Raw genomic sequence first — 25,136 nt, 5'->3', positions numbered from 1 at the left:
ACCCCCAGACCCTGGTGGACAACAGTCCCCGGTCTCATGTGGTGAGAGTAAATGAAATTTCGGCAAACAGAACTAGCTTGATAATTTTCATTTCCATCAAATGATTTTGAATCCTGTCAACTGTTCATCACCTACAGCACGATCTGTTTTACGGAAGGGTTTCCAGGAGAAAGCCTCTTCTCTCTAAAATGAACATGGCAGCACAGCTTATGTTTGTAAAGCTGCATGTGAACAACCAAACGTTAGTCAGATCAGTCGACTGTGAGCTGCTCCATATACCAAAGTATTCTAGAGTCAAATGTAAAGCTATCTGTCCATCAGCTGAAGCTTGGCTGAAACTGGGTCATGCAGAAAGACAATGGTCCCAAGCACAGCAACAAAACTACAACAGAATGACTGAAAAAACAAAGACTCAAAGTGCTGCAGTGATCCAGTCAAAGTCCTGACCTCCTGATGCTGTGGCCTGATGCTCCGGCCATGTTTAATCCTAACAAAACTAGAAATTAAAACCCTTGTTTTGTGGCATTCCTGCTAAAAGACTCATGCTGTGTTTGTGTGCAGAACAACGGTGAATGTAGCAGGAACGCTCGATGTGAGTACTTGGGCATGGGTCAGAGGAACTGCACCTGCAACAGAGGCTATATAGGTGATGGCATCAATTGCCGGGGAAGCACCAACTCTGTAAGTCACATGACCTTCGACTTCCTGCTTTCCTTTGAGCGCCCGCTCCTCCCCACTCCTCCCCCCCTAACATCGCACTGTTTTCTGCTTTACAGGAAGTGTCCAGTCAGAAAGAGAACGCCTTCTTTCGTCAAATGATGATGGTGAGCCTCTGCCAGACATCGAAAATAAAGCTTCACCATTTATAAAGTGAAGTTTGGCTTGCAAAGAGTGCACACGATTAAATTCAGGCAATTAAGATAGAAAAAGTCCAGATAAAATTAGATGCCTTTTATTTTACCTCGAAGAAAGAATTTGCATATATTTTATTGATTTTACAGACTGCCTCCTCTGTTAATGAAGTAATGAGTGTCTAAGCTGATTCCCTTAATTAATGCTAAATCTTTGTGGTCAGAAACAAAAACTGTTATGCCTGTGATCTAGAAATTAATCACAGAGCGCCAAAGCGAAGGATGTCTCAGTTTCTAAAATGCATCTGGAGGCCAGAGAGGAGAGGGGGCTGCAGGAGGAGCTGTAATCCAGACTGCACAGGTGTTTTTACCTTCAGTCTGTGATACAGTTCAGATGTCATATCAAATTGACAACCAAGGCAAGGATGTCTCATTTCGATAAACACCTGATGCCTTGACTCCTCACTTCCCCCACTTGCATGTGTGGTGGGAAGGCTAAGATGCGAGGAGAGGAATCGAGGAGGAGGAATTTAGGAAATGAGAAAATGGACATTGGGGGCAAAAATAGGAATGAAAATAAAACCAGGAACCAAAACTCAGTATCACTGTGAGACCATAACTTATTATTCATCCTTGATTTTATACACGTATTTTATAAATTTGTTACACTGAGCTGCTTTTGTAAGTCACTGTGTGGGAAAATAGCTGGAAAAAAATTAAAGTTCAAAACAAAAAACTCCTGGACTTGCACTGGGATGAGTACTTTGAGCCATCTGATTCTCATCCATCGTCACTGTTTTTGTGCTTCTTAGATGTCAGGCATTTCAGGTCTTTATGGTGATGGACCATACACTGTCTTCGTCCCGGTAGAGGAAAACAACAGCATCTCCATTGTGAGTGCAGCAGCTGCTGCTTTTTATTGTTTCGTGTGACATTAACATCTCCAGTCTCACCTTTAATGCCACCCTACCCTAGCTGTATCACTTTAGCATGTGGCATTGATTGTTTTTGCTTTACAGTACTGACTTGCGTGTGTGTGTGTCTAGGTTAATGTTTGGAAGCAGAACGGTCGTATTGAGGATCTGGTTCGTTCCCACATCGTTTCCTGTGAGATTCTGACCTCGAATGACCTCAAAACCACTGAGCGTGCTGTCTCAGTATCAGGACACACATTGCACTTCAGCCTGAAAGGGGTAACGCGCATACACAGATTATTAACTCCTCAGTAGAACAGAAGTAAATGTAGCTTCACAGATATGGGTTTAAATGTGTAAAACAAACATTAAGAAGTATTTAATTTTTCTCAAGTCACCCTTGACTTTTTCTCACTCCAACCACTTTATGCCTTATTAATCCCTGGAGCAGAGCAGCTGTACTCAGCTTTATATAGGACCAGTCAAAGCATCATTTGAAAATGTAAAATTATTGAGCAAAATCCATCCATCCATCCATCCATCCATCCATCCATCCCTTTTCTGCCACTTATTTGGGCTCGGGTTGCGAATGCAGTGAGTCCTGAGTCTGCCCCGTGGCCTCCTTCTAGTAGACCATGCTCAAAAGACTGGGGCTAGAAAGTGTTCAGGAGGCATCATCACATGTGTTTATGTGCAGTTTATGTTGTCATGCTCTCTTTCCTCTCGTCTGTCATTTTTCCTTCAGTGTACGATGGTATACAGTGGTTGGCGATAATGTGGGATATTTTTAGTGCACTATATAAAGTAATACTCACTAAACACAAGTAGCATAACAAACCGGCAAACTGACTTTGTAGTCAAGTAGTGAGTGATTTTCCACACAGACTCTGCGACCCTGACCTACTTGCTGCTCTGACTCCTCCCCTCCTGCACCACCTAAATAAGTTCTTTGACACTTTGTCTCATTTCATAATTCATTTAGTTTATGTCAAAGATCTTATCTGAGCTCATTAGTCTGCAGACATTTACGTCTTTACAAACACTGAAATCTCATTTAAATATCTGTTACTACCCTTCAGGCAGCTGTGTGGTGGTCTCCAGTGAAACGTTAAATGTACTTCACTGTTTAAATAAATCTTTATAAACCTTTGTAAACACTAGACACCAACCAGTGTCTGCACAGTCAGACATCATCACCTGTCATAGTTTTTAAATCATGCCAGAGATTATGTGAATATTTCTGAGTGAGGATGAATGAATAACAGCTGTCACTGAAAATGAACTAAATCTCATCTTTGAATCCAGGCAGCAGAAAGTCTGATACCAGTTTTTTGCTGTAATATTTACAAACTTTTAAAAAGTAATAAATAAATGAATAAATATTAGAGAGAAAGCCCTCTAAATGTTGATCCATGATATGTCTCGATATGTCAGACCCTGATTACTGGGAATGCTTGGATATATATTTTTTCTTTACCTGCATTTTTACCAGGTTTTGCCAGGTGAATTAATACATTTATTAAAAGATTTAACATTTGTTAGAATTCCAGCTTTATCATCTATTAAAGAAAATTGGCTAAATATTGTCTCTATTGCTAAATAAAATGTACTCAAGTGAAATTACTCTCTTTCATCCACTCATATTTTTGTAAACATAAATGAAATAGCCCACACTGGCAAACATTCATATTTCCTGGTCCACTGGATGAAATTGGAGGCTCTGCTCCTTATTTACTGGTTGAGCGCCACTTATGATGGCTTTTTTCATGACCCATGCACGAGCTTCACTCAGGGTAAGTTGATTAAAACTGCTATGGGAACAAAAACTCAGATTTCCCTACCACAGAGATCAGTGTTAGGCTCAGCTTGTAAACCTGGGATTGTTTAAATAGTCGGATTTTCTTAGAAAGATTCCTCGCTGAGTGAAGAAACCTGGAAATATTAGTGTAGTGCCCCTAATAAGAGTATCTGGTCAGATTAAAAAAATACTAAGGAGAGTTGCTTCAGTGCTTCCTTTATTACCTCCTTCATCTTCTTGATGTTTTCCATAAAAGTCCAAGAAACATGATTAGGGAAAAACAAGGGAGGGAATTTTTTGACTGGGGCCCTGGTTTCTGGAATAGGCCCGCTGATCCTGGGTTACACCATTCATGGTTAGCATCCTTAAAAACCCTTAATTTTAAATGTTAAAGTTATAAAATATTGAGGTGATTCTAAAGCTCCCAAGAAATCAGCCCATGTGATTTTACTTTAATGAGTTATCCTTCATTTTTTTATGATTTTTCTTGAATTTAACTGGGAAGTACCTTCGGGAAGTCATCAGGAAATAAACAGTCTCTCTCCCCCTGCAGGATTCGATCTTCATCAACAACAGGTCGAGGATCGTGAAGAGCGATTACACCACATTTAATGGAATCATTCACCACATCGACTTGATGCTGACACCTTACACTCTGGAGGAGAAACCCCCGATTAATCCCAGAATGGTGCGTTGAGTTTGGTTACGGTTAATTAATGATTAATCTTAACAGGAAGCAGATAGCGATATCTCTCTTTCTGTCTTTGTGTTAGATGAACTTAACCACAGCAGCTTCAGTTTACGGCTACAGCGGCTTCTACCAACTCATAAAGGTAAGGGAAACAAAACCCTGCATCTGCTGATTTGAGGAGGACTTCTTCAGTTTCTGCAACCCTCTTTCAGTAACTCCCATCTGCTTGTCTACACATCCTCTTCAGAAAACTCCTGCTGGCCATTAGGTCGTAATTTGAGCCAAATCTGAGCATTTTATTAGTTCAGAACATTTCATGTGGTTAGCTCCTTCACTTCAGAAGTCATCAGGGATCAATGTTAAAAAAAAAATTAGGCAAATTGAGCCACCTCTGTGTACTTCAGCGGGCTGTAACTAAGAAAATATTAATAGTATGAAAGCATCAGTAAGGTAAAGTTGGTTATTTGAGGCTGGTGTGACTCTGGGCAATTTTTCTTGGATTGACCTCATTATTATTAACAGCTCGTTCCTCTGCACTCTGAGCCTCTCTCCAAAGCACTAACGAGAAAACACTGCAGCACTACACACTAGGATGATAAATGCAAGACTCCACACACAGCTCTTGTTTGGAAAGATGGGCGATGTGATATCCTTAACTGACAGTAAACATAGACTTACCACAATTTTAAAATACTCTGTTTAAAGTGCTGTATTCAAGGTTTTACTTCAGTAGCACTACAGTAGCTTTGTCAGGCAGAAGGTTAATTGTCATGCATACACACTGAGAAGTGTGAAGCATGGTGGCATTATGCTGCGATTATTTCTCTGCGGGCCCTGGTTTGGTATATTCACCTGCAGTGACACATCAAAAGTTGTACTTTAACCTTCAAGTGGTTAAAACTTATGTTTTTGATTGTAAAAATATCTCCTACCACAATTTTGTGAAAATTTGTGTGGGTATCCTTGATTATTGTGTTGGCTGTGGTTCAGGAGGTAGAGTCTACTAATTGAAAGGTTGGTGGTTTGATCCTCGGCTTTTCTTGTTGAAGTGTCCTTGATCACGATACTGAACCCCAAGTTACCCGGATGTTTTCAAAGTGCTTAAAATTGTTTAGGCTCAACCGGAGTAGAAAGGCAAACCTGTATCTATTCCTGTAATGTAAACTGTAATGGAGTCATAAACTCAGTTGTTTTAGGCTAAAATAGCTTCATTGCTTGAGGATTAATTATCATTTAACAACAAAAATCCAAAATTAAAATGTAACATATAGCTCAGATGTGGAGGTAAGCTTGGTGCATTTAGTTTCCAGACAGGGGACATGTGCACTGCTAAACAAAAAAACCCATCAAGGAAACACTCGATCAGCACAGTTTAACAAAAAGTAATTTAAAACTTCAGGGGATGTCGATCTGTCCAGTTTGGAAGTCTAAACCATTGTGAATCCATTTCACCTGCTTCTTACTTTGACGAAATGAAAATGACAACAGGTGCACAAAAGCAAAACTGGAGAAAAAAATCAGTCAGGCGGGATAAGGAGAGAGCAATGGTCTGTGGCCACCACCTGCTAAGCCATTCTCTTTTTGGAGGTTGTGTTGTTGTTGCTGTGCACCTGTTGTCTGCTTCATTTGCACCAAAGCAGCTCAAATGGATTCACAGTGGTTTATGCCTGCTGACTGCACACTCTGATATCCCTGAAGTTTAACTGACTTTGTGTTAAACTGTGATGATCGAGTGTTCCCTTCTTTTTTGAGCCATGTAAGGCCAGTGTCAGCAAGTCCGACCAGGTCCATTTGATTCCACGTGATGTACAGTGGGGGAAATAATTATACGATCTCCTGCTGAATTTGTATGTTTGCTCACTTACAAAGAAATGAACAGACTCTCATTTTTATGACAGTAAAATAAATATTTGATCCTCTACAACCCAGTCAGAACTCTGGCTGCCACAGATGGGCTGTGTAGTTGGTCACCAGGTTAGCACACATCTCAGGAGGGATTTTTTCCCACTCTTCTTTACAGAAACTCTATCCATCCTTTTGGTTGCTGGTTGGCAACTTGAAGCTTCAGCCCCCTCCACAGATTAGCCACTCTTTTGTTGCCTTGGCAGTATATTTTAGGTCATTGTCATGCTGGAAGACTTATCCATGACCAATCTTAAGCTTGGTGTTCTTTGGTTGATACTCAGCATTTCTCTTTCTCCAGACGCAGCAGGTGGAGTTGATTCCAAAAAGCTCGATTTTGGTTTAATCTGACATCACTTTCTCTCAAGCCTTCTCTGAGTCATTTAGATGTTCAGGAACAAACTTCATACGGGTCTGTACGTGTGCCTTCTTGAGCATAGGAACTCTGCAGGTGCTGAAAGATTTCAATAAATGATGGCGTGGTGTGTTACCAGTGTTGTTCTTGGTGACTCTGGTACCAACTGCCTTCAGATAATTAAAAAGCTCCCTGTCCCTGATGTCCTTTGACAGCTCCTTGGTCTTTTCCAGTGGTGGACAGGTTGGCTTGGAAGAAATTGATTCTGTGGACAATCGTGCTTTCTCCAATTAAATTTTATTTATAAAGCGCTTAATCAATAGTTTCTTCAAGGCGCTTCATATTGCAAGAGATAGACCCTACGATAATACAGAGAAAACCCCAGCATCGAAAAGCCAGTGTTATTAATAAATGATCAGACAAAAGAGGGTTTTCAGGGAATAAATGTTCAGTTTCTATGGCATATGTCAGAACAAGATCCGGAGTGTGATTAAAGTGGTGGGTGGGCTCATTTACATTTTGAAAGAAGCCAGTTGAGTCTAATAATAGATTGAATGCTATGTTGAGGCTGTCATTTTGAACATCTACATGGATGTTTTATTCACCCGCAATGATTATTTTATCTGAACTGACCGTTAAATCAGATAAAAACAATAGATAACTACAAATAAAACTGTATTTGAGTTTTCCAGTTAGGCTGTACAAGGCTAAGAATCAGGCTTTCAACTATATTAAAACTCTGTCTTGGTCTGGGTCATAAATATAACTCGTTGAGATCAGGACTAATTGTAAAAGGTTAATTGATTGATTGATTGATTGTAATCTTTGTGCAACGTGGGTGCACAGCCTGTGGTAGTAGGGGCTCAAATACATATTTCACTCAGTGACATGCAAATCAATTTATAGCTCTTATGTAACATGTGGGGGGAGTTTTTCTGGATTTTTTTTTGTGTGTTTTAGCAACACGAATACAATAATTACAAGTATCCCACGTATAATTACCAGCATGTCACAGAAAAAAACTCTTCAGCTGGGCCTATAAATCATTATTTTTACCATGGTACTAAAACCATTAACAACCCCAAATATATATTTATAAAACAGACTGGGAGAAGTCTGTACAGACCTTACATTTACAGTAAATTAATGAAGATATAGTAAAACACCTTCATGGACACACACACTGTTTCACCCTCTCCGGGAACGTGTTTCTATGTTAGCGGCCTTTCCTGCAAACATGGGGAATTTCCACACCTAAACAGATGGAGAGGCGTCCCTCCACATCTATCTCTGACTGCGCCCCACAATAACTCACAGTTGTTACTGTAGTGCACTGACGGTTATCACCAAAAGTGGCACATCCATGTCAGTCACTGCAAGTTATCTCAGTGGTGCTGGCATCTTTTTAAAATCCATATATCCATTTATCTTTTTATACAACAAAAAAACCCCAGCAGATTTATCTTAAAATTTTCTAATTGATGAATGTGTTTGAAATGCAATTTTGGTGAAGGCCAATAACTGGGGTTAACATTACTACATGTGGGTCACTGCGTCACTTTAGCCGTGATGGATTCTCGATATTTTGCGTCATAGCAAGAAAATAGGCAACTTTGAAATTAGCAAATGGAAAAATCTTTTCTTTTTAAGGCTTTTGAAATCAAAATATGTGCCTGGTTTCATAATGTGGCCCTTGAACCCCGGAGGCTGCCATTTGGGACTTCTGCTTTATCTACTGCCAGTTTTGTGCCTCATACAACTGTTTATGACACATGAATGTTGAATTTAGAAGACATAATGTTGGTTTTGGCTTCTCTTTACTCTTGAGGATGGGAGCTCAGATGTATGTGAGACTTTCAGGAACAGGGCTTTAGGCCTCCCACAATAAATGTGTCAGCCAGACGAGAGGCAGCCTTCTGAAACCGCGCATAGGCTGATGTTTTTACACAACGTTAAAATATACTGCAGGACCTCAAACCACTTAACGATGTTTTGAGTTATCTGTGCTGTGGAACCTGGAAAAGGGATCCAGCAGGGAAAAAAATACTCTCACATTCCTTTGGAAAAGTGACTGATGTTTCATACCAGAGACTGAAATAGTTAACAGGACAGGATGCCCCTAAAAAATAAAATAATTGTCGTTAAAGAGAGTATTATACTTTACACCCTGTATGTAGACCTGAATACACTGCATTAAGTTCTGTCAGCTAATGGTGAGATATGAGATGAGTTCAATTTAAAAAGTAAATAAAAAAAGGTTAATAACAAAGTAATTTTTACCCTTCAGGTTTAAAAGACTGATGGGTCAGGGTACCACGCTGCCTGACAGGTTTGTGAATACGATAACTCAAAAACGAGGCAACGTAGGAGTTTGAAATCTAGGGGTAGCACTGGCAGTATGACAGTTTAGTTTTCTTTTTATAATAAATATTTCATGAATCCCAAATCAAAAGTCTAGTTAAGTTATATCATATTAACATTAAAGTTTAAAAAATGTGCAACTATTAAAATTTACATTCTTCTAAATATATTTTTCAGTAAACATTTTAAACAACCACCTACAGTACCTTCAGGGACCACCAGGGGGCCACACTATGGGAAATATTGGCCGTTTATCAATGCCCAAGTACGCGAGTACGTACTCGCGTGCTCGGTGAGTACGTACCCGCCGAGAACGCACGGGAGTACGTACCTGCCGAGAACGCGAGCACGGACTCGTCGGCCGTTTCTCAATTCTCAAATGCGCGAGCACGGACTCGTGATTTGTACCAGCGTGCGTGATGATGTCACAGGTCCGGAGTTTTTTACTGCCGTCCCCTCTTAATTTAACTGTGAGTAACATGTTATGAAGCTTAACTTTAATCACAGCCAAACCGGTTTACTCAGGAACAAATAAAACACTGAAATAAACCAAACATTAACATTTAGAAGTGATCTAAGTGACTTATATATCATTTTTAACCTCAGTAGTGAAACCTCTATTAATAAAAATAGTGTACATGTACATACGTGTACATACCTTAATAAAAACAAGCAGGTGAGATGTTAGAACGCTTTTATTTTTATTTTAGTGGACACTCAATACTATAGACAGCTGCTGGGGTTTCTTTAACCTGAGTAGTGAGAAGACCGCAAGCGGGCGGGAGGGGGGGGGGGACGATGTGCCGGGAGTCCGCTGTTGAGTTTTGGACGAAATGCATTCTGGGATATATAGCTGTCCCAAGTCTACACCGATGCATGCTCGATAAAATGGGCGGATCGAGAACACATCCGGGACTTTTTCGCGTTCTCGGCGTGATGCGTACTTCGAATTGGAACAGTACTTGGTCTCCGACTGATGACGTATCACGAGTACACGAGAACGCAAGTACGCACAAGTACGCATATTGATAAACGCCCCTAATGTTTATCATGGAAGTACAAAATGGCTTCCTTCTGACCTTGACTGCTGTGTTTTTCACAGTAGGAACTGTATATGTCACAAAAGCTTGCATATAGTTAGCTTGTAAGAAAGTATTTATGTTAACAAGACTGAAATAAGGAAATAGCCACATGCAGAAGTTCAGTTCAGAGACTGAATAGATGCCACTGCTTTTGTTCTTGCTGCAGCAAAGTAAAAAAAAAGGGAAGGCATTTTATGTTTATCCTGTGTTTAAGAGTCACATGTGAGCTGGTAACGCTCTGCAGTAGGCTCCTGCCCAGTTTAACCCCAGGCTATAAGGAGACAAAAACTAAACAGAATGACTTCACACTCAAAAACAGATAGCAGTTTGCAGATTTTTTTGTTGATAGTGGACTGTTTTATGACAAAGAGTCTTAAACATTTTCTTACATCATACTGAATTGTATTCAGATGCTTAACACCTGGATTAGCAATCTGATTCTGTAGTTTTTAGCTCATCTAGCCAAAGGACTGGGCTTATGGCATGAAAAGGCATCCATGTGTCCATTTATCCACCACAGTAACACTGTAAACTTTACCTCACAGTGTAAAGAGCCTCAAGGCAGCTGTTATATTATTATTATGATTGATGCTATATAAATAAGCCTGAACTGAACTGAACTGAACTGTAGACGACCTTCTCCGACGAGACTATTTGTCAGAATTGTGTGAAACTTGCACACAGAGATTACCTTGACCAGCACAATCTGGTAAAAGTCACAAAATATGACTTTGACCAGACTGTGCTCAAGGTCGAGTTCATATTTGTCATTTTTACAGGCACTTTTTCTGCTGCCACAAGAATCACTGGATTGTAATGTTCATAAAATGAGTGTTTTCATGCCCTCTATAAATAAATGCGGTCATGTTAGGTTTATTCATGGCATAATGATGTTTTATTACATCTTGGACAATAAAATTCTTAATTATGGTTTTTGCATGCACAAAATTATAAAGAAATTACTTTATGAAATAAAAAATTTCTTACAGTTTCTTCCCCCAAGCCATCCGACTCCTAAACACTCGCACACATACCAAACACTTATCTGCACAATCTCATACACACACACACACACGCACATCTTCATACAACAAGTTACTTTTTGCACAATGCTCAGTCTTTTGCACAACCCACTGTAATTGTTGCACTTTTCTGTTGCATTGTTGTGTCTGCGCTGTCTTGTGTCTGTATCGTTCTGTTCTGTTCTGTCTGTTGTTGCACTGCCTCCAAGACCATAGCCCCATGGTCTTGGAGGAACGTTGTCTCGCTTCACTGTGTACTTTACCACTGCACATGGCTGGAATGACAATAAAGCCACTTGACTTGAAATTACACGATAGATTGAAACATCACTTTGCCATAAATGTTCTACGATCTTAATGTTTGTGAAAGTGGAGGGAGTGTTCTTCCTATTGATCCACTCCAAGATTAGAACCTAGAAATCATCTTGTCACTGTTAATATTGTCAGCAATGTGCTCAATGCTATGACCTGCTGATGCAATCACACATTTTCATGTTTTTGTGGTCATGGTTACTTTCTTGACGTTCTCCTTCCTTTGGCTTTGCGATAACTACAGTGATTTGCCGACATCTCATCCTATCCCTACAATCTTCCTCCGTCACACCAACCCTCTGTATGTCCTCCTTCACTCCATGAACCTTCTCTGTGGTCTTCTTGTCTTCCTGCTTGGCAGCTCCTCTTGAACATCTTTGTCCTTAAGATGACACTCTTTTGCCATAACAGGAAAATACATGTTAAGTCTAATTGTTGAATGTTGTCATTGTGTTTCTTAAATTTGTAAGGTCTTAGTTCAATCTATAGGATCAAGCCATTCCTTGATCCTGACCACCTCTCCAGCCACTCTGTGCTGGGGGAGGTTTTATTGCAGATACATTTTATCTGGAAGATCTGTTTCTTGTGATGTTGCTTCCTGCTTTTATGATCCTTTTGGTGAGCAGGAAGTCATGCATACAGAGACACACAACACACACACATTCTCACATGACACACACACACACACACACACACACACACACATTCTTGCACATGCATACAGATGTTTACACATACACACACAAAGTGCCTTGTTTTAGAACCATTTGGGGGGTTTACGGTGGGAGGTGCTTTTGCTGTGATGTGTATTGTGTGAACTGTTTTCCCAATAAAAGGCAGCAAGCGGAGGCCGTCGTCGGGGTCAGTCTGCGGTAGGGTTCAGAGTGCTTTCTGAGACACCGGCCGGGGCCTCCCTTGCTAGCAAGTAAAAGATGTTCGTCTTGTTTTTGTTGTTAACGAGAATACGTTTCTAAACTAGCGGGGCTTGTGGAAACACAGACCCAAAAAACATGTGTAGAGGTACCTTTAGACTATATCGCAAAAAGGTTGATTCTGTTTATCTGGACGTAGCGTTTTCAGTGGGAGAAACGTTTTGTCACTCAACCAAGTGAGTTTTACAGTCTCAGCTTACTGCAGGTTTCCTCAACCTTATAAACAGCACATTTCCATAATGACTGACACTAGCACCACTGATGAACAATGGGCTGTGAGGTGAGTTTCATGGTCGTTAATATGCAAATTGTCATGAATATTGATCAGTGGCCACTGCTCAATAGCCATGAGTACCATTTATAGAGAGTTGGAGAATGGCTGCAATCACAGCATTGTAAGATGGTGAAAGATGTACCCTTAGGCCCCCTCCTCGATACAGAGATGGTCTTTCCCGTTTAAATAGCCTCCTTGACTCCGCGCTCAAACCAGCATTCCTCCCTGTCAAGGATACAAACATCCTCATCATTGTTAGCCAGTGGTGCTATAATTTTTTTTAATAATCTGCCAACGCACTTTTAGGTCTTTTTTGGCCCATTGAAATTTGAGGCAATGTATGAACATGAATATTTCAAAACTTATTAAAGATAAAGGCTGCTGTTTTTATCATCATCATCATCAAGAATGAGGAGCTAACATTTTATCAAGAACAAAGATAGACCATTGAAAATTTCAGGCTTTTATCTTCAATAGTCGTTGTTCAAACACTGTTTCCAATTTTAGTGTGTGTAAGGGGGGGAAAAGGGCTGAAGGTGGGTTGACCAAACATTTTTATGAATGTATTTTCGCCTCTGTCAGTGCGCCCCAGGGCGGCTGTGGCTACAATGTAGCTTGCCATCACCAGTGTGTGAATGTGTGTGTGAATGGGTGGATGACTGAATAATGTAAAGCGCTTTGGGGTCCTTAGGGACTAGTTAAAGCGCTATACAAATACAGGCCATTTACCATTTCATATTTCACAGCTATTTTGTAAATATTCATATTTTCTACCATAACATTTTTATCTAAATCGAAGACTGTCAAGCAGAAGACTTTGATTAGAGACAGAATTACTCATAATAGACCTCCGCTGTGCAGCCCAGTATCACTGTACAACAGATTACACAACAGATATGGCTTTCATAAAGGAAAGGGTTAACTAAAATTCCATTTCTTTTAGCATTTATCATAACATTTTTATCTAGTAAAATTAATTTCAAGTGTTTCTAAAATGTCAAAAAAAGTTTGTGGTCAGCATAAATAAAAATCAATGTGCAAGACTCACTGTTAAGTGCTTTTATCACTTCTTGCAGACTGCAGGCCTCCTCCCTACGCTCAATATGGCCGTCCACCACCCATTCACCATGTTTTGGCCCACAAACAAGGCCATCGAGTCCTTGCCACTTGAAAGGCAGCTCTGGCTCATCCACCCTTTACACCGGGACCAGCTGGCTGCCACCTTAAAGGCTCACATCATTCGCAACTCAAGGGTAGGAGGAGAATGACTGGATGAATAACGAAGTGTTCTTTTGGATAGAGCCCATTACAAATTGCAAAAAGAGATGTGTAGCGTTATAATCCAATTCAATATTATTTATACAATCAAGGCGCTTTATATTGTAAGGTAGACCCTACAATAATACAACAGAGAAAACCCCAAAAACCATATGACCCATTTTGAGCAAGCGCTCTGGTGATAGTGGGAAGGAAAACTCCCATTTAACTGGAAGAAACCTGCTCCAGAACCAGGCTCAGGGAGAGGCAGCTCATCTCTGTGCTTGTCCTGCTAGCGTTCGATACTGTTGACCATAATATTCTATTAGAACGATTAGAGCACGCTGTAGGTATTACAGTTACTGCGCTGCAGTAGCTTGAATTTTATCTATCTAATAGACTCCAGTTTGTTCATGTAAATGGAGAGTCTCCTTCAAACGCTGAGGTTAATTATGGAGTTCCACAGGGTTCAGTGCTAGGACCAATTCAGTTTACATTATACATGCTTCCCTTAGGCAGTATCATCAGAAGACATAGCATACATTTTCACTGCTGTGCAGATGACACACAACTTTATCTATCCATGAAGCCAGATAACACACACCAATTAGTTAAACTGCAGAAATGTCTTAAAGACATAAAGAAATCTCTGTAGATGTGGACGTGAACATGAGCCCTGAATTGGCTAAGCCAAGAAAATGAATGAATTGCATTAATAAAATAATAACGTTCTCTTGATCTGCTTTTAGGGTTTGTATCAAAAGATGTTTTAGCACATATATAATCAGAAACATTGACAATATTCAAGTGTTGCTAAACCTTTTCCTTTAAAGTATTACGCCTGTGTCTGTGTGTGTGTAGGTGACAAATGTTGGACTGCCGACTAAATTTTCATCCTTCCGCACGATGCATGGATCCACCATCAAGTTCAGCTGTGACCGGAGCCTGGTGGTGAGGAAACACACAGACATAAACCAAATGAGCGGCCATTACGTCTTCCACACCTGGCAGTTAATTGTTGCTATATTAACTAGTGTTGCCACATGGTGAAAAGACTGTTCCCACAGGTTGGCTGATCAAACCTAGGACCTCGCCTGGGATTTGTTTCCCATAACTGACTAAAAATTTGCCTGGGTGGTGTGGCTCAGCATCTCCACATTGTTGGCTCCAGGGGGAGCGCCTTCTCCGCAACACTCCGTCTTTACGACCTCATGGCGTGCAAGCGGGTCTGCTGAGGTTATCCACCTGAGGTGCTCCATGTGCCCCTGCTTGGGTCTTACCCATGACAGTGTGTGTGCTCTGTGGCCTTGGGCTTAGTCTGTGCATCGCCACTGGCCGGATGACCGTACATGCTCTGCCTCTACCCCAAAGCAAGTCCACCCCCAGCGGCTTCTTACAAGGACTGACTAATGAGCGTCAGAGTTCTCATGGAGGACTACCAGTTCCAGCCTGCCTGGAAAACCTTACTATTTTCAAAACTTTGTCTCTGAATGTGGAAACCTCAAAAACTGATATGACTCTCATTGGTGGTTCACTCAATTTGTGCATCAATGAAGAATGCAGTTGGTTGCAAGAACTAATGTGGGGGTGGCTGTGGCTGAGGAGGTAGTGCAGGTCATTTACCATTTGGAAAGTTGGTCATTTGCTCCCTTTCTGATCCAGTTTGCGTGCCAAGGTATCCTTGGGCAAAATGCATTCATCAGAGTATGAATGCACGTGAATGTTAGCTAGAAAAGGATTGAATGAATGCATGTGTGTAAGGGTGAATAAGATATGTTGTATAAAACACTGTGAGTGCTCAGATAAAATAGAAAAGTGCTATATAAGAACCAGTTACCATTTTACACAGACAGGAAAGTCAAAGCTTAGCCCACAGATAATTTTCATGTCTGTCGTAAGTAGGTACTACAAGGGCCTAGTAGTACCTACTAGGTGTGGTCGGCATATGTTATAAACAGACCCCTGAGTGAATTACTCAACTGATTGATCATGCAGTGATTGTACAGGTCTGTAAACACCAGATGTCTGCAAAAGTATTCACTCACCCATTCAAATAATTGAATTCAGGTGTTCTGCTCACTGTCATCAAATCAAATCAAAATTTATTTCTATAGCACATATTAGAAACAACAAAGTTGACCATAGTGCTTCACAGTCAGACAGAGCAAAAGCATGAGACAATTAAAACAAAACAATAAGAATACACAGGGCAGGAAACAATAGGTGACAACACAACAAGCCAGATAATAGCCAACTAGTTAGAATTAAAGTAAAAAAATAGGTTTTAAGACGCGATTTAAAAGACTGGATAGACTCAGAGGTACGAATATGAGCAGGGAGGTTCTTTCAGAGTCTAGGTGCTAGGGTTGCAAAGGCCCGGTCACCTCTGGACTTCAGTTGAGACCTAGGTCGTGTTAGGAGCATCTGATTTGAAGATCTTAGTGCTCTATTTGGATTGTACAAATGGAGGAGTTCAGAAAGATAGCTGGGTGCTAAATTATTTAGAATTTTAAAAGTAAACAAAAGAATTTTAAAATCTATACGAAATTTAACAGGGAGCCAATGTAAGTTGGCTAAAATTGGAGTGATGTGATCATAGATTCTAGTACCTGTTAAGAGGTTGCACAGCTGCATTTTGAACTAACTGAAGCCGGTAAAGAGAAGAGTGTTGGAGGCCCAAGTAGAGGGAGTTGTAGTAGTCCAGTCTGGATGTGATAAATGCGTGGATAAGCTTTTCAAGGTCCTTTAAAGGAAGGAATGGCTTTGCTTTGGATATCTGACGCAACTGGTAAAAGCTGTTTTTTACCACAGTGGAGACCTGTTTCTCTAATTTAAAAGAGCTATCCAGGAACACTCCGAGGTTTCTTACAGTGAGCGAGAGATGGCTAGCAAGAGGACCACAGGTGTATAAAATCAAGCACCTAGGCATGCAGGCTGCTTCTACAAACATTTGTGAATTCAGGAGCTCAGTGAATTCCAGCTTTGTACCTGATGCTGAGGCACATAGTGCATAGAAGCCCCCAACTTTCTGTAGAGTCAGTTGCTACAGACCTCTGAATGTGACCTTCAGTTTAGATCAGAACAATACAGAATGGGTTTCTATAGCCAAGCAGCTGCATTCAAGTCTTACATCAATGATTGCAATGCAAAGTGTGGATGTAGTAGTGTAAAGCACGCCACCACTGGACTCTAGAGCAGTGGAGTGATGAATTGCGTATAGCCCCAAGTTCTGGTTGACAATAAAGGGAGTAACTGAATCGCACTTCTCCGTCTGGCACTCCAATGATGGAGTCTGGGTTTGGCACTGCACTGTGACAAGTGTAAAGTTTGGTGGAGGTGGTTTATGGTGTGGGGTTGTTTTTCAGCAGCTGGGCTCAGCCCCTTTGTTCCGGTGAAAGGAACTCGTAATGCCAAAACATTTTGAACAATTTCATGCTCCCAACTTTGTGGGAACAATTTGGGGAACGCTCCTTCCTGTTCCAAGATCACTGCACACCAGTCAACATGCAAGGGCCATAAAGACATGGATGGCAAGTTTGGTGTGGAAGAACTTCACTGGCCTCCACAGAGTCCTGACCTCAGCTTGACAGAACACCTTTGGGATGAATTAAACTGGAAACTGCGAGCTAGGATTTCTTGTCCAACATCAGTGTTGACCTCACTAATCCGCTTCTGGAAGAATGGTCAAAAATTCCTATAAACACATACTCTTAAACCTCGTGGAAAGCCTTCCCAGAAGAGTTGAAGCTGTTAGAGCTGCACAGGGTGGACTAAGATCATATTAAACCTGAGCCAACAAAATGATCATAACATCACTCTGTCTCTACTGAATGGTTTCCATTTTAGTCTACTCTGTTATTGCTTAGTAGCTGTATTTTTTAAAACATGTGTGTCTGTTTTTAGGGTGCAATACTAATAAATGAAAATGAGGCCAGGATAGTGGACCGCTACCTGAACTTCGAGAATGGCGTGGCCTATGGCATCGACCAGCTGCTGGAGCCTGCTGGCCTCGGAGCATTCTGTGACACCATCGAGAACAGAACCACTTACGTGAGTAACACTAACAATGCTACCGCTTCAACATCAGTAGCGCCACTGGGGGAGTCATTTTTACTGTGTGCTACAACAGCATTAGTAAATGCAATGATGTAATTTACTGAAGAAATTATGTTGTTTATTTTCATCTGATTTTTAAAATTATAATCAAAGGGTTCACAAAATAAAAAAAGAAATCTGCTTATTGGGTTCGTTAGTTTTGCTTTAGACTGATTAGACAAGGCTAGGTAAAGTATTTGTTTGTTACTGCAGGTAAAGAATTAAGTTAAACATAACAAATGGAAATGCTTATGTAGATGGTGAAACTTAACCTAAATTTAGAATAAATACAATAAATTAAGTATAATTTATATAGTATAGCTCCAAGTATAGCTCTGGTTGAGAGTAAGTAAGCAGGTAAGCAAGTCTCAGTTTCAGCTGTGGAGAGAAGACTTTGAATCGCAGGTTTGACAGTTGCAGCAAGAAAGCCATTGCTAAGACATCAGAATAAGACAAAGAGGCTTGCCTAGGCCATGAAACGCTGCCATTGGACCACTGAAGACTGAAAAAAAAGTTTTATGGACTGATGAATCATATTTTGAAATCTTCAGTTCATCACACAGGATCTTTTCACGCCGTCAGGTAGGCGACAGAATGGTTCCACATCGTGTTGCATCAACTGTCAGACATTGACAAGGAAGTGTGGTTGTCTGGGGCTGTTTTTGCTGGATTCAGGGTCCATGATTTCTTTCTAAACACAAATTGTTTATTTTACTATGCTTTCATTTCAGTGGGCAAAATATGACATTAAACTGCATAATCTTTAATAAAAAATTGGAAAAAATAGAGTGTTCTAAAATTTTTGACCAGTAGTGTATGCACAGAAAAGGACATGAGACATATAGCAGATTGGATAAAAGTTGAAATTATCCTTTAATTAAAATAGATTATCTTTGATCATAGGATTTATTTTTAAATTTAGGAAGCTAAATTGTTTATTAGCTTCTTCTTGTGTAGAGTAGGAATAGACCATACAATTGCCTCTGGCCATTAGCAACCAAGCTAACAACTAAGCTAAGCTTTGTTTCACTAAAATGTTTGGATTGAATAATGTATAATTCCCAGGATGAGCGCCAGGTGAATAAACACCAGAAAACTACAAAGGCCCTCACATTAGCATGCACCCTGGTGGATTAAGTAGGGCTTTAACCCTGTTCTCTCATGACAAATAATCATAATCTCACTTGTCTTAAATATTTCAGGGGCGCTGTGGAAGCTGCATCTTCCCCCCGTCCTGTCCCTTCAAACACTATGACACGGTAAGGTCTGCTAAAGCATGTGAGCATTAGCTGCTTATAGATAAAGACTGTGGAGACAAATGTAAATGTAAATGGCCTGTATTTATATAGCGCTTTTACTAGTCCCTAAGGACCCCAAAGCGCTTTACATATCCAGTCATTCACCCATTCACACACATTCACACACTGGTGATGGCAAGCTACGTTGTAGCCACAGCCACCCTGGGGCACACTGACAGAGGCGAGGCTGCCGGACACTGGCGCCACCGGCCCCTCTGACCAACAAATATCATTTCTGTATTCTTCCAGGGAAAGACAGAGCGCTGTTTGAACTTTCGCTCCAGGTATCGCAGCTACTCATACTTGTATGATGACCTGGATCGTTTCAGCAGATATGGCTGTAGGAGAGTTTGTAGCTTTCCAAGCTGGGTACAGAAGTGCTGCAAAAACCACTTCGGGCGAGACTGTCAAGGTAAGAGGGGAAGGGATGGAGGCACATATGTGAGGAATGGTGCTTTTGTTTATACAGAGCTGTTCTTGGTTTTAGTTAGTTGAATAGAGTTACAAATTCTGAAAGTCACAGGGTTTAGTTTGGATATTCAAGTTGTTGAGTTTGTGTGGTTTTTATTGAAAGCATGTTTTCTCAAAGATATTAGTCACACTTCTGTTTGACTAGATATTACTGATGCTTACTTAGTTTAATATCCAAGTGAGAAAATGTGGACTTACGGTCTTTCTAAACTGCTGTGAAAAAGTATTTGTCCCCTGTCCCAGTTATATTTAACTTGGGTTATCTAAGTGTGACAAATATGCAAAAAGCTAGGAAATCAGGGAGGGGGTAAATACTTTTCACAACACTGCAAGCCATCTTGGTAATGCCTATGGGCAGTTATTTTGAAGCCCCTGAAGTAAAACTTTTTTTCAGAGGTCACAGGGACATGAAAGCTGGGTAAGGCTGGGTGTGCCACCATGTTTACCTTTGCAGAATTCTCCCACAGACTTACGTCTCTGTCGGGTCCCACTGAGCAAAGTTAATAAAGACTGGAAGAGAGTTTCTTTTTTTCTTTGTTTCCACGCTATGTTTTGACCCTTTTCTTCTGTCTGTTGCAGTTTGTTCAGGTGGTCTGGAGGCCCCTTGTGGCAAACATGGCGACTGCAACGACGGTATTCTCGGTACTGGAACATGTAGATGCCATACCGGATTCAGAGGGGAATCTTGCGAAATGTGTGCTGCTGGATTCTATGGCCCCAACTGCACAGGTACAGCAGAGTTTAAGATGAAAATGCTTTTTAGTTTTTTATCATCGGTCAGTGGAAAAACAAAGAGAGTGCACCTTTTGTAGATAAGGTCTGCTCTCCAACAGCTCTCCAGAAGTGGCTGTTGGAGAGACCAAACAGCCACTTCATAAATGCATGGCACAACATAGAAGAGCCCCTCAACGGAACAAGACTCAGCGGTTCATCTGCATCTAAAGGAAAAAGGTCACTCTTACGAGGATGCCAATGTTCACATTTTGGATAGAGAAGGCAGATGGTTTGGAAGAGGAGTGAAAGAAGCCATCGATGTCACCATCTTTGAACAGAGGCAGTGGCTTACGACACCAACTGTCTGCCATCTGTGATCCAGTTTTGAGATCCCTTCCCAGACGCCTTGACGCCTACTCACATCCTGGGCCATTTGACTTCAGTAAATTGGGTGGGTCTAGGTTTCACAGTGGGTTCATCCGAAACCTTGGCTGATTGTGACCCACACCCGTTTCCACGCCTTGGCTCATGTGATTAGGTAGAGGATCATTAAGGCGTCCTTTTGTCCCTCTTTGGAGGGACACTCCCACACAGACTCTCCACCAATTGCTCTTAGAACTGAAGAAGCTTGTCAGGTGAGAGGTGAAACATCTTCAAGAAACCTAGAGAAGTCCAGACACTTTTCTTTCCAAGCTCCTCAGACTACGATGACCTGGATGACTGAGAACCTTCACAGACTTTTGATGAGTGAGAAGTTTTCCTTTAATTTCTTGCTTCCAATGCTGTGTAGTGCTCACTGATGAACAAGAATATCTGGTAATGAGCCAAACTTAGCACGATAGGCTGATTGTCATATAAATGCTCAGTTCTTAGAACGCCTTCTAGAAATAAGACCAGAAGATAATCAAAAACAATGACAAGCAACATCCATAAGTGAAGACTGACTCTGGAATGGAGGAATTCTCACTTCACAGGTTCCTCCTCCATCCTCACACCTCTTCCTCACAACTCTCCCACTTGACTGGGATGAGCTGAAGAAGGGAGGAGACATGTGAGTGCAATGAATAGCAGCACTTGAGGCAGCAGCTCTCTACCACCTGCAGGGGGCAGTGCATAGAAATGTTGCAAATTCTCAATCATAAATTTGGTGCATGATTTTGGTATATAAAAAAACAAAGTGTAAAAATAAGAGGAGGGTGCGTTTCAGCCCTTTGATGCATTCACCATGGCTACGTTGTGACCCTTTAATACCCTGTGGCGAAAAAAAGTAGCAAATCTGGCATCAGCAGACAGTCTCACCCCCATCAGCTCTCCAGCAGTCTGTCACCATGGCAACGCTCCACACTCACCATCACACAGCTGGGTGTGTTTCCAGCTCAGGACAAACCTGCCAGCTGTCTTCGCTTAGAGCCGAACCAGCAGAGCAGATTTCTTTTTTTTTTTTTGGAAATGTGGATACGGCTGCTCATCTTTGCTTGTTTGAGTTTAACAGTCTTTATTAAATCCAACTCCACTCAGTGTTTCTCCACAGGGGAACACAGGTGTGTCCTCGCTTTGGAGGAGACAGCAGAGGTGTCAGTTAGAGCTGGAGTCGATTTGAAACTCTTCGTCACAGCATGAACAATACACGCCGCCATGGTTGCTCAATTCATCCGGAGCAGATTGAGGTCTACAAAGAGCATTCTGCAGCTTTAGTTAAAGTGAAGCATAACAGCTGCATAGCAGCTGTTATAAAAAATTGAAATTTTTGATAACAAAAACAGCATTTATGTAATATTTAATTAACCCATAATTATGAAATTCTTGTGTGTTACAGCAATTAAAATATTAGTATTATTAACAATAATAATACTAATAATTATATCTGACAGACATCTCTCAGCCTGACAGATGATGTATCGTATTAAGGATGGTAACAACATAAAGCTTTCCTGTCTCTGTTCTTGTGGCAGCAGTGCTGAATCAGTCTTTTGGGGAAGATGCTCCGCTGCCTCCTAGTAAGCAGTGCAGAGGGTGGCCGGGATTATCCATAATGGATAACAGCTGGTGCAGTGACCTCCTCTCACCAGCTCTGATGTTTCTCACAGCTGACTGACAGAAAATATCCATTATGTTTCTGCACATGTTGAAGAGCCTGCTCATCCCTTCTTGTATACAGCCTCTGTGTTGGTCTTCCAGTTTAGTCATGTGGATGCTCAGCTACTTGTACTCCTCCACCACATCAGCATCCTGTCCCAGGATAGACATGGGCCATGTAGCCATCCTTGATCACCACCTTTCTGTATTATTCACATTCAGAAGCAGACCATCCCACAAAATCATCCTCTAGTGCTTTCCACTCTTCATCCTGTCCATCACTTATATAATCTAACTACTGCAGAATCATCTGAGAATTTCTGTTGGCAGCATGATCTGAAGAAGTACAAGGCTAAGTAGAAGTCTAAGGCAAACAAGGTGAACAGGAAGGGAAACAGCACAACCGTCTGTGGCCGTCCTATACTACATATCACCAAATCTGACAGAGCTATGCCATTCTAACATACTGAAGAGTGACTGTCAGGTAGTCAGTAAACCATGAGATGGTGAACGTGTTCACTGATATTTCCAGGAGCTTCTCTCTCAGAAGCAGCAGATGAATCATTTCAAATGCACTTGTTAAATCATAGAAAGTATCCTCACTGTGCAGCTGTTCTCTCCAGGGAGTAAGTTCTCTGCAGCATGGAGATGATTGAATCATCCACTCCCAGATTTGGTTGGTGTACAAATTGCAGAGGATCAATAGATGTTTCCACCTGTGGTCTCAGGTGAGCCAAAACTGGTGTTTCCAGTACCTTCTTCACATGCGACGTGAGAACAGCTGGTCGATAGTTGTTAAGCTCTGATGGTGTCAGCTTCTCTGGTAGAGAGGATGTTATCTATAACGCTGATTTGTTCTCCTCTGTCAAACTCAGGCTGCAAATGTGACTCAGGTTCACAGACAGCTCACCACCATAGATCCTTGGAGCATAAATAAAATCAAAAGCATAATATTAAAACAAGAAATATGACAAACAATTAGATTTATGCTAACCAAAGTATGAAGTGGACCTTATCTGCTTTTCATTTTTTTATATGTTAACAATAATGGTGCTCATATAAAACATAATCCAGATGTGAGCCCAAAGCTCAGGCTTCAGGCTGCTCTAAATGCTCATTTCAGACAGTTTTTTTTCTACTCTTGGCTCTGCCTCATGTCAAAGGAAGGGGACATTCCTTATATGGTCATCTGGTGAGCACAGAAACTCCACCATTTTTAAACCTTCTGTTTGTGAGTTATAGCCAATCAGAAGAAAGCGCGGAGTCAAGGAGGCCATTTACGTGAAAAGGGAAAGACCATCTCTGAATCGAGGAGGGGGCCTAAGGGTACATCTTTCGCCATCTTACAATGCTGTGATTGCAGCCATTCCCCAACTCTCTGTGAATGGTACTCATGGCCATTGATCAGTGTTCTTTGATCAGTGGGTTTTGGTCAGTGATTGTTGATCAATGGTCGTGGGAATTTGCATAATTATGATTAAGGAACTGACCTCACAGCCCATTGTTCCTTCAGTGGGCTGGTTTCAGTCATTATGCAAATGTACTGTTTATAAGGTTTGGGGAAACCTGCAGTCAGCTGAGACTGAAGAAGTCACTTGGATGAGTGACGAAACGTTTCTCCCACAAAACGCTACGTCCAGATGAACAGATTCAACTTTTGGAGAATCAGAAGAAAGTTGGCTTAAAGTGAGAGGAGCTAAATCAACTTGTTTTAGACAGTGGATGAACTGAGGGGCTGCAACAAGGCCCGGTGTCAGTTTAACAATAAAAACATAGAGCTGAAAATGAACATGTAAGGTCCATTTAAACTGCATTAGGGGAGTAGTAGATAACTTTGAACTATGACTCTCACAGCTGTACTGATGATTAAACAGACAAAGTCACACGTCATCAAAACCATCAAAGTCACATAATTACAGATCACAGACAGAGCCAAACTGCAACTGCAGGAAGCCTGGACGCCTGAAATAACCTGCCTGTTCTCACATCACTGTTGGACTAGAAAATGTGTCAAGTCTTGTTTGTCTCTCTCAGCCTGTTCCTGCAGGAACCAGGGAAGGTGCAATGATGGCATTGGAGGATCTGGGCAGTGTATCTGCAAGCCGGGCTGGGAGGGCGATCGCTGCCAGAACAAAATAGGTGAGATTTCTTCTTGAATGCACAAATGAGACCCTGATCGGGTTTTTATGGTCAACAAAGCCCATGAAAAAAGCCACTCGTTGGCACTGAGGTTGTAGAAATTCTAAAACATCCTACAAATGTATTATTTTTATTTATTATTTCTTTAATAAAACTCAGCAATTTTTTTAAGCAGATGGATACATTGGTAACCATTAAGGCATGGTTAAATTATCCCTAAACCAAGCCCGTGGTCATGTTAAACCTTAACCAAGTTATTATACAACATTGTATTGAATCAGACTTTCTTATTAGGACTTTTAAACAGACTGAAACATCAGCTCACTAATAATAAACTTTGAAGTGACATAAAATAATATCCAGACACTTAAAATGAATCTGCTGTGCTTTCTTTTATTTTCTGTCATGTATACTCTTACAGTGGTAAATGTTTACTTTAAATAAGGTCAAAGTTGCCAATAATGAGGTGAGTGCCTGTAATATCTACTGTATGAGCAGACTATCTTCATGGCTTTGTACACAGATCAGGCATAACATTATGTGTTGTGGGGCGATTGTGGCTCAAGAGTTGGGAGTTTGTCTTGTAATCGGA

At 41.0% G+C, this 25,136-nt stretch overlaps 1 protein-coding gene across 1 annotated transcript in view; it reads left to right on the top strand.

Moving 5' to 3' along the window:
- The window catches only part of stab1 (stabilin 1), a 166,746-nt gene that overhangs the window by 75,577 nt on the left and 66,033 nt on the right, over positions 1–25,136 (top strand). The window contains exons 45-57 of the mRNA XM_039612026.1: positions 562–681; positions 777–824; positions 1,664–1,744; positions 1,898–2,044; positions 4,117–4,251; positions 4,337–4,396; positions 13,571–13,747; positions 14,613–14,702; positions 17,655–17,801; positions 19,049–19,105; positions 19,394–19,556; positions 20,195–20,344; positions 24,440–24,544. Of these exons, the coding sequence (XP_039467960.1) occupies positions 562–681; positions 777–824; positions 1,664–1,744; positions 1,898–2,044; positions 4,117–4,251; positions 4,337–4,396; positions 13,571–13,747; positions 14,613–14,702; positions 17,655–17,801; positions 19,049–19,105; positions 19,394–19,556; positions 20,195–20,344; positions 24,440–24,544 (1,480 nt within the window). The remainder of the gene's footprint in view (positions 1–561; positions 682–776; positions 825–1,663; positions 1,745–1,897; positions 2,045–4,116; positions 4,252–4,336; positions 4,397–13,570; positions 13,748–14,612; positions 14,703–17,654; positions 17,802–19,048; positions 19,106–19,393; positions 19,557–20,194; positions 20,345–24,439; positions 24,545–25,136) is intronic.

The sequence above is a fragment of the Oreochromis aureus genome, linkage group 5 (assembly GCF_013358895.1).
Source record: "Oreochromis aureus strain Israel breed Guangdong linkage group 5, ZZ_aureus, whole genome shotgun sequence".
NCBI lineage: Eukaryota > Metazoa > Chordata > Actinopteri > Cichliformes > Cichlidae > Oreochromis > Oreochromis aureus.
The sequence above is the reverse complement of the archived record's forward strand: the minus strand, read 5'-3'. Positions and strand labels throughout refer to the sequence as shown.